The sequence below is a fragment of the Haematobia irritans genome, chromosome 1 (assembly GCF_050003625.1).
Source record: "Haematobia irritans isolate KBUSLIRL chromosome 1, ASM5000362v1, whole genome shotgun sequence".
NCBI classification, from domain to species: domain Eukaryota; kingdom Metazoa; phylum Arthropoda; class Insecta; order Diptera; family Muscidae; genus Haematobia; species Haematobia irritans.
In genome coordinates this window covers 24,334,303-24,350,763 of record NC_134397.1, presented here as the reverse complement: position 1 = coordinate 24,350,763, position 16,461 = coordinate 24,334,303, and the positions used below count along the sequence as shown (strand labels likewise).

The following is a 16,461-nucleotide window of genomic DNA, read 5'->3' as shown; positions in this document are numbered from 1 at the left end:
TCGGAGTTAAAAATTGGCCTCTGTGGTCATATGAGTGTAAATCGGGCGAAAGCTATATATGGGAGATATATCTAAATCTGAACCGATTTCAACCAAATTTGGCACGCATAGCTACGATGCTAATTATACTCCCTGTGCAAAATTTCAACTAAGTCGGAGCAAAAAATTGGCCTCTGTGGTCATTTGAGTGTAAATCGGGCGAAAGCTATATATGGGAGCTATATCTAAATCTGAACCGATTTCAACCAAATTTGACACGCATAGCTACAATGCTAATTCTACTCCCTGTGCAAAATTTCAACTAAATCGGAGCAAAAAATTGGCCTCTGTGGGCAAATGAGTGTAAATCGGGCGAAAGCTATATATGGGAGCTATATCTAAATCTGAACCGATTTGGCTGATATTTTGCAAGTTTTTCGAGACTCATAAAATATTCGGATGTACGGAATTTGAGGAAGATCGGTTGATATACACGCCAATTATGACCAGATCGGTGAAAAATATATATGGCAGCTATATCTAAATCTGAACCGATTTTTTCCAAAATCAATAGGGATCGTCTTTGAGCCGAAACAGGACCCTATACCAAATTTTAGGACAATCGGACTAAAACTGCGAGCTGTACTTTGCACACAAAAATACATCAACAGACAGACAGACAGACGGACAGACAGACAGACAGACAGACGGACATCGCTAAATCGACTCAGAATTTAATTCTAAGACGATCGGTATACTAAACGATGGGTCTCAGACTTTTCCTTCTTGGCGTTACATACAAATGCACAAACTTATTATACCCTGTACCACAGTAGTGGTGAAGGGTATAAAAAATGTAGATTTATTAACGCTTTAAGTACAGATAATGTCTACTGTAAAAACATAATTTTTTCTTCTTTATTTACTTGCACTCACAGCCTTTCACAATTAGTTAAAGAACTTCCTACGATTCTTTTAAAAATTTGATTGTCGAATTGTAACCAGAAAAAGATTACGAAACATAACTTTTAAAGGCATTTTGATCTATTCCATTCACAAATAAAGTTATTCGTGAAGGAATTCAAGCATGATAGTGAAATTTCTTAATAATTGAGTGGAAAAACGCAGGTGGCTATCGTTAAAGCATGCAGCATTGCAGCGTGTATTGGTTCTCTTACCATTGATAGTTATCGTAATACTGGCAATGTTGCATCCGTTCCATAAATACGCCGCAGGGGTAGAAAACTTGCTTGTGGCTGATCATATCGCTAGAACGGATGCAACATATATTGCCATAGTTTCCACTTGATAAAATTTTGTTTTGATTTCAGCTTAAAATCATTGCGTTGAATAAAATATAAGAGTAGTTTCACCAACAGAAGAAAAGTATATTTGTCAAATTTATTTGGGAAATGCCCTATAGACTGCAAGATGGTTGGATGGACAGCCGATTCCGAATTACCACATTCCTCATCAGCATCCTCTACTTCCAGCAAAACTATCAACCAATTATAAGAATAAATTCGGGTAATTCACTAAACTCAATGTAAAATACAGTAGAACCTCCCGAAACAAGGTTTTTATAATTGGCTTTGCCCAAATAAATTTTTGTACAAAAAAAAAAATAAAATAAAATGTTGACAAAATTTTCTATAGAAATAAAATTTTGACAGAATTGTCTATAGCAATAAAATTTGACAAAATTTCCTATAGAAATAAAATTTTGACAAAATTGTCTATAGAAAGAAAATTTTGACAAAATTTCCTTTAGCAATAAAATGTTGAAAAAAATTCTATAAAATAAAATTAAAAAAAATCTATAGAACTAAAATTTTGACAAATTTTTCTATGGAAATATAATTCTGACAAAATTTTTTATAGAAATATAATTTTGACAAAATTTTCTATAGAAATATAATTTCGACTAAATTTTCTACGGAAATGCAAATCTCCCAAATTCTCTATAGGAATAAAATTTGGGCAACATTTTCTATAAAAATAAAATTTTGTCAAAATTTTCTATAGAAATACAATTTACACAAAATCTTCTGTAGAAATAAAATTTTGACATAATTATCTATAGAAACTTTTCTATAGAAATAAAATTAAGAGAAAATTTATATAGAAATAAAATTTTTACAAAATTTTATATAGAAATAAAATTTTTACAAAATTTTATATAGAAATAAAATTCTGGGAAAATTGTTTAAAGAAATGCCAATGACAAAAGTTTCTATAGAAATAAAATTTTGAGATAAATTTTTATAGAAATAAAATTTTGACAAAATTTTCTATAGAAAATAAATTCTGACAAAAGTTTCAATAGAAAAAATTTTGATAAAATTTTGACAAAATTTTCTATAGACATAAAATTTTGAAAAATTTTCTATGGAAATAAAACTTAGAGAAAATTTTCTATGGAAATAAAATTTTGAGAAAATTTTCAACAGAAATAAAAATTTGAGAAAATTGTCTATAAAAATAAAAATTTGACAAAATTTTCTATAGAAATAAAATTTTGACAAAATTTTCTAGAGAAATAAAATTTTGACAAAATTTTCTATAGAAATAAAATTTTGACAAATTTTTCTATGGAAATAAAATGTTGACAACATTTTCTTTAGCAATAACATGTTGACAAAATTTTCTATTGAAATAAAATTTTGAGAAAATTTTCTATAGAAATAAGATTTTGAGAAAATTTTCTATAGAAATAAAATTTTGACAAAATTTTCTATAAAATAAAATTTTGAAAAAATTTTCTATAGATATAAAATTTTGACAAAATTTTCTGTAGAAATTAAATTTTGACAAAATTTTTTATAGAAATAAAATGTTGACAAAATTTTCTATAGAAATAAAATTTTGAGATAAATTTCCTTAGAAATAAAATTTTGACAAAATTTTCTATAGAAATGAAATTCTGACAAAATTTTCTATAGAAATAAAATTTTACCAAAATTTTCTATACAAATAAAATTTTGAAAAAATTTCTATAGAAATAAAATTTTGATAAAATTCTTCTATAGAAATAAAATTTTGACAAAATTTTCTGTAGAAATAAAATTTTGACAAAATTTTCTATAGAAATAAAATTTTGACAAAATTTTTTATAGAAATATAATTTCTATAGAAATATAATTTCGACAAAATTTTCTATGGAAATGCAAATCTCCCAAATTCTCCATAGGAATAAAATTTGGGCAACATTTTCTACAGAAATAAAATTTTGTCAAAATTTTCCAAAGAAATACAATTTACACAAAATTTTCTATAGAAATAGAATTTTGAAAAAATTTTCTATAGAAATAAAATTTTGACAAAATTTTCTATAGAAATAGTAATTGGACAAAATTTTCGACAGAAATAAAATTTTGAGAAAATTTTATATAGAAATAAAATTTTGACAAAATTTTCTATAGAAACAAAATTCTGAGAAAATTGTTTAAAGAAATACCAATGACAAAATTTTCTATAGAAATAAAATTTTGAGATAAATTTCCATAGAAATAAAATTTTGACAAAATTTTCTATAGAAATTAAATTCTGACAAAATTTTCAATAGAAAAAATTTTTGACAAAATTCTTCTATAGGACTAAAATTTTGACAAAATTTTCTATAGAAATAAAATTTTGACAAAATTTTCTATAGAAATAAAATTTTGACAAAATTTTCTATAGAAATAAAATTTTGACAAAATTTTCTACAGAAATAAAATTTTGACAAAAATTTCTATAGAAATAAAATTTTTAAAAATTGGTCTATAGAAATAAAATTTTGACAAAAATTTCTATAGAAATAAAATTTTGACAAAAATTTTTTACGAAAATAAAATGTTGACAAAATCTTCTATAGAAACATAATTTTTTTGTTGTTTTTGATTTCAGCTTAAATCCATGCATTGACTAAACTACAAGTGTAGCTTAACCAACAGAGGAAAAGAATGTTTGTCAAATTTATTTGGGCAAAGCCCTATAGACTGCAAGATGGTTGAGAAAATGTTGAGAAAATTTTCAACAGAAATTAAAATTTGAGAAAATTGTCTATAAAAATAAAAATTTGACAAAATTTTCTATAGAAATAAAATTTTGACAAAATTTTCTATAGAAATAAAATTTTGACAAATTTTTCTATGGAAATAAAATGTTGACAACATTTTCTTAACAATAACATGTTGACAAAATTTTCTATTGAAATAAAATTTTGAGAAAATTTTCTATAGAAATAAGATTTTGAGAAAATTTTCTATAGAAATGCAATTTTGACAAAATTTTCTATAAAATAAAATTTTGAAAAAATTTTCTATAGATATAAAATTTTGACAAAATTTTCTGTAGAAATTAAATTTTGACAAAATTTTTTATAGAAATAAAATGTTGACAAAATTTTCTATAGAAATAAAATTTTGAGATAAATTTCCATAGAAATAAAATTTTGACAAAATTTTCTATAGAAATGAAATTCTGACAAAATTTTCTATAGAAATAAAATTTTACCAAAATTTTCTATACAAATAAAATTTTGAAAAAATTTCTATAGAAATAAAATTTTGATAAAATTCTTCTATAGAAATAAAATTTTGACAAAATTTTCTGTAGAAATAAAATTTTGACAAAATTTTCTATAGAAATAAAATTTTGACAAAATTTTTTATAGAAATATAATTTCTATAGAAATATAATTTCGACAAAATTTTCTATGGAAATGCAAATCTCCCAAATTCTCCATAGGAATAAAATTTGGGCAACATTTTCTACAGAAATAAAATTTTGTCAAAATTTTCCAAAGAAATACAATTTACACAAAATTTTCTATAGAAATAGAATTTTGACAAAATTTTCTATAGAAATAAAATTTTGACAAAATTTTCTATAGAAATAGTAATTGGACAAAATTTTCGACAGAAATAAAATTTTGAGAAAATTTTATATAGAAATAAAATGTTGACAAAATTTTCTATAGAAACAAAATTCTGAGAAAATTGTTTAAAGAAATACCAATGACAAAATTTTCTATAGAAATAAAATTTTGAGATAAATTTCCATAGAAATAAAATTTTGACAAAATTTTCTATAGAAATTAAATTCTGACAAAATTTTCAATAGAAAAAATTTTTGACAAAATTCTTCTATAGGAATAAAATTTTGACAAAATTTTCTATAGAAATAAAATTTTGACAACATTTTCTATAGAAATAAAATTTTGACAAAATTTTCTATAGAAATAAAATTTTGACAAAATTTTCTATAGAAATAAAATTTTGACAAAAATTTCTATAGAAATAAAATTTTTAAAAATTGGTCTATAGAAATAAAATTTTGACAAAAATTTCTATAGAAATAAAATTTTGAGAAAAATTTTTTACGAAAATAAAATGTTGACAAAATCTTCTATAGAAATATAATTTTGTTGTTGTTTTTGATTTCAGCTTAAATCCATGCATTGACTAAACTACAAGTGTAGCTTAACCAACAGAGGAAAAGAATGTTTGTCAAATTTATTTGGGCAAAGCCCTATAGACTGCAAGATGGTTGAGAAAATTTTGAGAAAATTGTCTATAAAAATAAAAATTTGACAAAATTTTCTATAGAAATAAAATTTTGACAAAATTTTCTAGAGAAATAAAATTTTGACAAAATTTTCTATAGAAATAAAATTTTGACAAATTTTTTTATGGAAATAAAATGTTGACAACATTTTCTTTAGCAATAACATGTTGACAAAATTTTCTATTGAAATAAAATTTTGAGAAAATTTTCTATAGAAATAAGATTTTGAGAAAATTTTCTATAGAAATGCAATTTTGACAAAATTTTCTATAAAATAAAATTTTGAAAAAATTTTCTATAGATATAAAATTTTGACAAAATTTTCTGTAGAAATTAAATTTTGACAAAATTTTTTATAGAAATAAAATGTTGACAAAATTTTCTATAGAAATAAAATTTTGAGATAAATTTCCATAGAAATAAAATTTTGACAAAATTTTCTATAGAAATGAAATTCTGACAAAATTTTCTATAGAAATAAAATTTTACCAAAATTTTCTATACAAATAAAATTTTGAAAAAATTTCTATAGAAATAAAATTTTGATAAAATTCTTCTATAGAAATAAAATTTTGACAAAATTTTCTGTAGAAATAAAATTTTGACAAAATTTTTTATAGAAATATAATTTCTATAGAAATATAATTTCGACAAAATTTTCTATGGAAATGCAAATCTCCCAAATTCTCCATAGGAATAAAATTTGGGCAACATTTTCTACAGAAATAAAATTTTGTCAAAATTTTCCAAAGAAATACAATTTACACAAAATTTTCTATAGAAATAGAATTTTGACAAAATTTTCTATAGAAATAAAATTTTGACAAAATTTTCTATAGAAATAGTAATTGGACAAAATTTTCGACAGAAATAAAATTTTGAGAAAATTTTATATAGAAATAAAATGTTGACAAAATTTTCTATAGAAACAAAATTCTGAGAAAATTGTTTAAAGAAATACCAATGACAAAATTTTCTATAGAAATAAAATTTTGAGATAAATTTCCATAGAAATAAAATTTTGACAAAATTTTCTATAGAAATTAAATTCTGACAAAATTTTCAATAGAAAAAATTTTTGACAAAATTCTTCTATAGGAATAAAATTTTGACAAAATTTTCTATAGAAATAAAATTTTGACAACATTTTCTATAGAAATAAAATTTTGACAAAATTTTCTATAGAAATAAAATTTTGACAAAATTTTCTATAGAAATAAAATTTTGACAAAAATTTCTATAGAAATAAAATTTTTAAAAATTGGTCTATAGAAATAAAATTTGGACAAAAATTTCTATAGAAATAAAATTTTGAGAAAAATTTTTTACGAAAATAAAATGTTGACAAAATCTTCTATAGAAATATAATTTTGTTGTTGTTTTTGATTTCAGCTTAAATCCATGCATTGACTAAACTACAAGTGTAGCTTAACCAACAGAGGAAAAGAATGTTTGTCAAATTTATTTGGGCAAAGCCCTATAGACTGCAAGATGGTTGAGAAAATTTTGAGAAAATTGTCTATAAAAATAAAAATTTGACAAAATTTTCTATAGAAATAAAATTTTGACAAAATTTTCTAGAGAAATAAAATTTTGACAAAATTTTCTATAGAAATAAAATTTTGACAAATTTTTCTATGGAAATAAAATGTTGACAACATTTTCTTTAGCAATAACATGTTGACAAAATTTTCTATTGAAATAAAATTTTGAGAAAAGATTTTGAGAAAATTTTCTGTAGAAATGCAATTTTGACAAAATTTTCTATAAAATAAAATTTTGAAAAAATTTTCTATAGATATAAAATTTTGACAAAATTTTCTGTAGAAATTAAATTTTGACAAAATTTTTTATAGAAATAAAATGTTGACAAAATTTTCTATAGAAATAAAATTTTGAGATAAATTTCCATAGAAATAAAATTTTGACAAAATTTTCTATAGAAATGAAATTCTGACAAAATTTTCTATAGAAATAAAATTTTACCAAAATTTTCTATACAAATAAAATTTTGAAAAAATTTCTATAGAAATAAAATTTTGATAAAATTCTTCTATAGAAATAAAATTTTGACAAAATTTTCTGTAGAAATAAAATTTTGACAAAATTTTTTATAGAAATATAATTTCTATAGAAATATAATTTCGACAAAATTTTCTATGGAAATGCAAATCTCCCAAATTCTCCATAGGAATAAAATTTGGGCAACATTTTCTACAGAAATAAAATTTTGTCAAAATTTTCCAAAGAAATACAATTTACACAAAATTTTCTATAGAAATAGAATTTTGACAAAATTTTCTATAGAAATAAAATTTTGACAAAATTTTCTATAGAAATAGTAATTGGACAAAATTTTCGACAGAAATAAAATTTTGAGAAAATTTTATATAGAAATAAAATTTTGACAAAATTTTCTATAGAAACAAAATTCTGAGAAAATTGTTTAAAGAAATACCAATGACAAAATTTTCTATAGAAATAAAATTTTGAGATAAATTTCCATAGAAATAAAATTTTGACAAAATTTTCTATAGAAATTAAATTCTGACAAAATTTTCAATAGAAAAAATTTTTGACAAAATTCTTCTATAGGAATAAAATTTTGACAAAATTTTCTATAAAAATAAAATTTTGACAACATTTTCTATAGAAATAAAATTTTGACAAAATTTTCTATAGAAATAAAATTTTGACAAAATTTTCTATAGAAATAAAATTTTGACAAAATTTTCTATAGAAATAAAATTTTGACAAAATTTTCTATAGAAATAAAATTTTGACAAAATTTTCTATAGAAATAAAATTTTGACAACAATTTCTATAGAAATAAAATTTTTAAAAATTGGTCTATAGAAATAAAATTTTGACAAAATTTTCTATAGAAATAAAATTTTGACAAAATTTTTTATAGAAATATAATTTCTATAGAAATATAATTTCGACAAAATTTTCTATGGAAATGCAAATCTCCCAAATTCTCCATAGGAATAAAATTTGGGCAACATTTTCTACAGAAATAAAATTTTGACAAAATTTTCTATAGAAATAAAATTTTGACAAAAATTTCTATAGAAATAAAATTTTTAAAAATTGGTCTATAGAAATAAAATTTTGACAAAAATTTCTATCGAAATAAAATTTTGACAAAAATTTTTTACGAAAATAAAATGTTGACAAAATCTTCTATAGAAATATAATTTTGTTGTTGTTTTTGATTTCAGCTTAAATCCATGCATTGACTAAACTACAAGTGTAGCTTAACCAACTGAGGAAAAGAATGTTTGTCAAATTTATTTGGGCAAAGCCCTATAGACTGCAAGATGGTTGGATGGACGCACGTTTCGGAATTACCACATTCCTCATCAGCATCCTCTACTTACAGCAAAACCATCAACCGATTGTCCGAATAAATTCAGGCTGTTCACCAAACCCAAAAGTGAATCACACTTGAACCTTCCGAAAGAAATAAAATTTTGAGAAAATTGTCTATACAAATAAAATTTTAACAATATTTTCTATAGAAATGACATTCTGACAAAATTTTCTATAGAAATAAAATTTTGACAACATTTTCTATTGAAATAAAATTTTGACAAATTTTTTTATGGAAAACAATGTTACAAAATTCTTCTATTGAAATAAAATTTTGACAAAATTTTCTGTAGAAATAAAATTTTGACAAAATTTTCTATAGAAATAAAATTTTGAGAAAATTCTCAATAGAAATAACATTTTGAGAAAATTGTCTATAAAAATAAAATGTTAACAATATTTTCTATAGAAATGAAATTTTGAAAAATTTGTCTATAGAAATAAAATGTTGACAAAATTTTCTCTAGCCTTTGTAGTTAAATTCCAACCCATTGTGTTAAACAAATTTGGAAGTAATTTGGTTTAAATTTGAGTTCATTCAAAAATAAAAAATCCATAAAGAATAAAACAAACATCTCTTAAACTACATCGTTCTGAAATAGTGCTGGTCTAGTATTTTGCGCCAAATCCCCTAACTTCAGATGTATTCAAAATAATTTCCACTTGCTTCGAGTAAAACTAATTTTTCATCTGCTTTCATCCCTTGTCCCATTGACTTGAATATTTTCGTGTAAAATTGGATTTTCTACAAAAACAAGAAGAAAAAAAAAACACTTAAAGTGTATCTGGGAGGGAACAAATTTGTTGGGAGATTTTAGCACAAAAATGTGAACGAAACATTGCAGATAAATAGGAAAATAAATTGAAATCAATTAAAATCGACATCATCATTGCTAACATCCGAAGATATTTAGAAATTTGGGGTGCCCCATTGACATGGCGTATGCCACTAAGCAATGGGGTGTCTGGCATTTGTTCCAAAATTGATTATTTTTAGATTTGTCTATGATGACGCAGCAATAAATTATGGAGAGTTTTAATCATTAAAATGAAATCAATCAATCAATTGGGAAAATGTCAGGGTTTGTTTGGTTTTATATATAATCATATTTTTTTGTGGTTTAAGGAGTAATTAAAATTATTCCAAGGTGAAGAAATTTATATTACTTGTAAAACTAAATTCTATTGTGCTTGAAATTCAAGGTCATTTTAATCTATTAGTATCAGTTCTTACTTTTGTATTATTTTATAACATTTCGCCTGACTTTAGGCCTGACTTATTTACTTTAAAAAAATTGTATTAAGATTTTTTTTACTCACATTTATTTCCGATAGACGTTTCTCCAAATCATCCATCGATTTTCGATCAACAGGGCGGGCTATTAAATCATTGACACGTTTAAGACCTTTACATATCAATTCTTCCAGATTGACACCTTTCATGCTGACCTTATCCAATGAGGAATATGGAGAACTGGACGAAGCAGGAAAGGCTTTGGATCTAGAGGGAATTAAACAATAAAAGTTTGAAAATAATTTAGAAAAAAGACAATATTTGAAAATCCTTATAATATCCCACTTACTTGGATTGTTGTACTTCACGGAATTTCTCTCGGAGAATTATTTGACTTTTCATTACCACTCGTGATAGAGAACCTTGTTTACCATGGGTTTCTAGGACCAATGAATCACCTTGAGAAATTAATGTAGCAGCATCGGGAGCTATTAACATTTTTAAGTCTTCTACAGCTCTGTGAATTGAAAATTAGAATTTCAAAAATCCTCAATCCTCATTTTCTTTAGTGATAAATGATTTTGTCTTACCTTTCACCCTCGGTATTCTTTTCGATTTTCTCCTTGGTCTTATCTAATCTTGTCATCATATGTTTGGCATTCTTCTCAAATTCACTAACCCTTTGTTCCAAAGATCCAGTTGGAAATTTCGAATTGGGAATCTCAGAGTAAGGACTTTTTAAGGTAATGTTAGAATCATCGATTGATGGTGATTGTGGCAAGATTTTGCTGGAGAAGGAGTTGGGCTTTTTGGCTGTAGGTGTTTCAATTCGACTCTGCGGATGTTAGGATTCAAAGTTGTGAGTATTAGAAGGGGGTTTTGAATAGATACATAAAATCACATATATAGATATTATAACAGAAACAAAGAACAATATTTAGGTTAATTACATATCTCAAACTAATTAAAAATCTACTTCAGAAAGCGCTCACTATTTAGAAGGTCTACAATTTTGCAATGATCTCTTTTATGGATTTATCACAAAATAATATTTGCATTGCAAAATTTTAAATTGTCTCTCCATATTCTTGGATTGATATTTGTTCATATATTTTCTTCTCTAAGATACAGGTTTTCTTCGATTTTCAATATATTTCAGTACATCAAAGTAGTGTATCATCTTCTTTGTAAATTTTACTCTTATGGATCTCTCTTATGGTAACAGATTATTTCACGACCAAATTATCAGAAATTGGTGATTTATGTCTCAATTAGGTTTTTAGATTCCCAGTTGGTTTGAGATTTGATAGTAAATCGTGTATAATAGGTTCGTAAGAAAATTTGGGATTTTGGTTTCTTGGTGTTTTATTCGATCTTTTTCTTTTTAATAAATGTCAATAGTTTTATTATTATTTTGCTTTAAAAACGTCGTTAGTTTAGATTCAATCAGGCGTTTAATTACTCTTACTATTAGTATCAACGTATAAGAAGATTGATGGTAAACCAAAGAACTGACCGCAACTTTAACAAGACATCTCAATCCGCAAAGAGAAAGTTTTCATACCGAAACTGCAACAATGATAATGAGGTAGGTTATTCCAGGCAAGTACTACTTTGATCTTATAGAAAAACCTTGTCCTATTGTCGACTTTCCTATTATTTCCGTCGAAAATGATCCTTTGATAAATGGATTGATGATAGATCAAAAAACTGACATTAACTATTACAAGAAGCAAAATCTCAATTTCCAAAGAGAATTTTTTCTTGAATTCAGCAATGTTGGATTACAGCAAGGATAAAGAGGCAAGTTATTCAATACAAACAAGCACTTCTTTTCCTACAGAGACTAATCCTATTGTCGACATTCCTATTTTCCTCGTCAAAGTAGATCCTTTGATAAGATAATGGTGATAGACCAAATATAATTTTTTACTCAATTCAGCAATGTTAGATAGCAATAATGCAACAAGGACAATCGAGTCAGCTTTTTCTAGACGATAACTACTTTTCCTATAGAATCCGGTCCTATTGTAATCTTGCATTTAATTTTGGGCAAATATGATCGATTAACTGTTAAATCTTATTGGCATATGGCTTTATTCTCATCTTGAGATGTTTTTCAACACTTTATTTTAAAGACGTTTTTTACTTGAAACGTTGGATAATTTCTACTTGAAGTCGGATCTGAATTTGGAAATTTAAGTTGTCATTTTTAAATGACTTTAATAGCACATGAAGAAATAAATTGATAAAACGAATATATTAAACTTTTCTTCCTAGAATCAAGTATGCAAAACTTTTATTTAAAAGAGAATTGTTTCTTAAATGTCTCCTTACTTCAATTCTCCACTTCTTTGGCAAAATCTTTAGTATCGGATATGCTTTTTTTATAGTGTATATACTGACATCCCATGCTAAATGGCAACCGGATTGAATGAATTTTGCTTATTCCAGATACCATATCTGATGAGTGGATTTTTTACGGGATCAATTTCAACAAGGTTTTAGAAGGCATACGGAAACATCACCAAGATTCATCCGGATCGAATGAAATTTTCTTGTCGCTTTTTTAAATTTAAGGATCGGTTGACATATAATAATGTACCGATATGAAACATAAACCGGATTAGATGAATTTCGCTCTTACAGGAGTCCGCAGAAGAAAAATCTGGGGGTCAGATTACATGGAGGACATATAATCTTAACAGACTTATTTAGTGAAACCAAATGTGGACAACTTTTGATAGATGGTTGCTATATCGATGGCACCATTCCAAAGTACCCTAACAAGTCTAACAAGTATATACGGCCGTAAGTTCGGCCAGGCCGAATCTTATGTACCCTCCACCATGGGTTGCGTAGAAACTTCTACGAAAGACTGTCATCCACAAATTTCAACTCACATGGTTGTTAAATATCATATACTACTACAACGTACCAAATTTCAATCAGATCGGATGAATTTTGCTCCTCCAAAAGGCACCGGAGGTCAAATCTGGGGATCGGTTTATATGGGAGCTATATATTAGTATGGACTGATAGGAACCAATTCCTGCATGGTTGTTGGATACCCTATACTAACATCACGTACCAAATTTCAACCGAATGGGAAGAATTTTGTTCTTGCAAGGTGCTCCGGAGGTCAAATCTGGGGATCGGTTTATATGGGGCCTATATATAATTATGGACCGATATCGACCAATTTTTGCATGGTTGTTTGAGACCATATATTAACACCACGTACCAAATTTCAGCCGGATCGGATGAAATTTGCCTCTCTTAGAGGCTCCGCAAGGCAAATCGGGGGATCGGTTTATATGGGGGCTATATATAATTATGGACCGATGTGAACCAATTTTTGCATGGTTGTTTGAGACAATATATTAACACCATGTACCAAATTTCAGCCGGATCGGATGAAATTTGCTTCTCTTAGAGGCTCCGCAAGGCAAATCGGGGGATCGGTTTATATGGGGGCTATATATAATTATGGACCGATATGGACCAATTTTCGCATGGTTCTTAGAGACCATATACTAACACCATGTACCAAATTTCAGCCGGATCGGATGAAAATTGTTTCTCTTAGAGGCTCTGCAAGCCAAATCGGGGGATCGGTTTATATGGGGGCTATATATAATTATGGACCGATATCGACCAATTTTTGCATGGGTGTTTGAGGCCATATATTAACATCACGTACCAAATTTCAACTGAATCAGATGAATTTTGGTCTTCCAAGAGGCTCCGGAGGTCAAATCTGGTGATCGGTTTATATGGGGGCTATATATAATTATGGACCCATGTGGACCAATATGACCCATTTGCAATACCATCCGACCTACATCAATAACAACTACTTGTGCCAAGTTTCAAGTCGATAGCTTGTTTCGTTCGGAAGTTAGCGTGATTTCAACTGACGGACGGTCGGACGGACATGCTCAAATCGACTCAGAATTTCACCACGACCCAGAATATATATACTTTATGGGGTCTTAGAGCAATATTTCGATGTGTTACAAACGGAATGACAACGTTAATATACCCCTATGGTGGAGGGTATAAAAAGTGAATTTTACAGGAAACAAGTTCAAAGTTTTTTTATTTTTTTTATACCCTCCATCATAGGATGGGGGTATATTAACTTTGTCATTCCGTTTGTAACACATCGAAATATTGCACTAAGACCCCATAAAGTATATATATTCTGGGTCGTGGTGAAATTCTGAGTCGATCTAAGCATGTCCGTCCGTCCGTCCGTCTGTTGAAATCACGCTAACTTCCGAACGAAACAAGCTATCGACTTGAAACTTGGCACAAGTAGTTGTTATCGATGTAGGTCGGATGGTATTGAAAATGGGCCATATCGGTCCACTTTTACGTATAGCCCCCATATAAAGGGACCCTCAGATTTGGCTTGTGGAGCCTCTAACAGAAGCATATTTCATCCGATCCGGCTGAAATTTGGTACATGGTGTTAGTATATGGTCTCTAACAACCATGCAAAAATTGGTCCACATCGGTCCATAATTATATATAGCCCCCATATAAAACGATCCCCAGATTTGGCTTGCGGAGCCTAAAAGAGAAGCAAATTTCATCCGATCCGGCTGAAATTTGGTACATGGTGTTGGTATATGGTCTCTAATAACCATGCAAAAATTGGTCCACATCGGTCCATAATTATATATAGCCCCCATATAAACCGATCCCCAGATTTGGCTTGCGGAGCCTCAAAGAGAAGAAAATTTCATCCGATCCGCCTGAAATTTGGTACATGATGTTGGTATATGGTCTCTAACGACCATGCAAAAATTGGCCCATATCGGTCCTTAATTATATATAGCCCCGATATAAAACGTTCTCCAGATTTAACCTCCGGAGCCTCTTGGAGGAGCAAAATTCATCCGATCCGGTTCAAATTAGGAACGTGGTGTTAGTATATGGTCGCTAACAACCATACCAAAATTGGTCCAATCACACAAAAATTGGTCTATATCGGTTCATATCATGGTTGCCACTCGAGCCACAAATAATCTACCAAGATTTTATTTCTATAGAAAATTTTGTCAAATGTTTATTTCTATAAAAAATTTTGTTAAAATTTAATTTCTGTAGAAATTTTTGTCAAAATTTTCTTTCTATAGAATATTTTGTCAAAATTTTTATTTTATAGAAAATTTTGTTAAAATTTTATTTCTGTAGAAAATTTTGTCAAAATTTTATGTCTACTTTGTCAAACTGAATTATATACGTATTGGATCGATCTTGTTTGATTTAATATATACCACGTATGGACTTACATACAATTTAGAAGATGGTGTTAGGAGGTTTTAAGATACCTTGCCATCGGCAAGCGTTACCGCAACTTAAGTAATTCGATTGTGGATGACAGTGTTTAGAAGAAGTTTCTACGCAATCCATGATGGAGGGTACATAAGCTTCGGCCTGGCCGAACTTACGGCCGTATATACTTGTTTTTTTTTTTTGAATTTCTCAAAAACCGTGTAAGATATAAATTCACTTTTTCGGTCTTAAAATATATTTATTGTAGATTTTTTTAATATGTACGAATTCTAAATAGTGATAATAGAACATGGCTAAAAATGACTTAAGACCATTTTAGACCGAACAAAACTTTTATGCCCTTTTTAGAATGGAAATTTTTAAAACTTTACTCACAGGCTACGTACAATTTTAACCATAACTTTTTATAGCAGTGTCCAATAAATTCGAACTATTGACAGGATAGAATTCCCATCAATCCGAATAAAAAACAACGAACCCCATCAAAAAATGCTAAGTCGACTTGGCGTACTCTGAAATGAGGACATCGATATTATCACATTAAAATTCTCATAAGTAGACATATCCCAAAGGTGGACAAAATTTAGGCCGCCATGAGTGTCTACTTCTTAGAGGTTTTACTGTACTAACACTACGTAGGCAATATCATCAAATCGAATCAGATGTAATTTGCTACTCCAGGAAGCTACGGAAGTAAAATCTGGGGATCGGAAACAAGTTTCAAGCCGATAGCTTGCTTCGTTCTTGATTTCAACGGACGGACAGACGAACATCGCTAGATTGTCAAAGAATTTCACCACAACTAAGTATATATATAGGGTGGCTGATATATGATGCTACAAAGTTAAGCGCTACATTTTTTGTCTTTTTTATTTTTATTGTTCTAAAGCAAAACTGCCAGAAATCATATCAAATTTTAAAATCATTTTAGATGTGTTCGAATTTGCTACCTTTTGGCACAAATTAAGGCGTTAAACGGCAGACAAAGCCAGCTGGAATTTTTGGTTATTCCGGGC

The 16,461-nt window shown here is 27.3% G+C and overlaps 1 protein-coding gene across 8 annotated transcripts in view; it reads right to left on the bottom strand.

The window, feature by feature from the left end:
* The window catches only part of Dys (Dystrophin), a 913,182-nt gene that overhangs the window by 758,600 nt on the left and 138,121 nt on the right, over nucleotides 1–16,461 (bottom strand). For all 8 annotated transcript variants that reach the window (XM_075289613.1, XM_075289609.1, XM_075289607.1 and 5 more), the window contains 3 exons: nucleotides 10,729–10,973; nucleotides 10,488–10,655; nucleotides 10,225–10,405 (listed from right to left, as the gene is read on the bottom strand). In XM_075289613.1, the coding sequence (XP_075145728.1) occupies nucleotides 10,225–10,405; nucleotides 10,488–10,655; nucleotides 10,729–10,973 (594 nt within the window). The remainder of the gene's footprint in view (nucleotides 1–10,224; nucleotides 10,406–10,487; nucleotides 10,656–10,728; nucleotides 10,974–16,461) is intronic.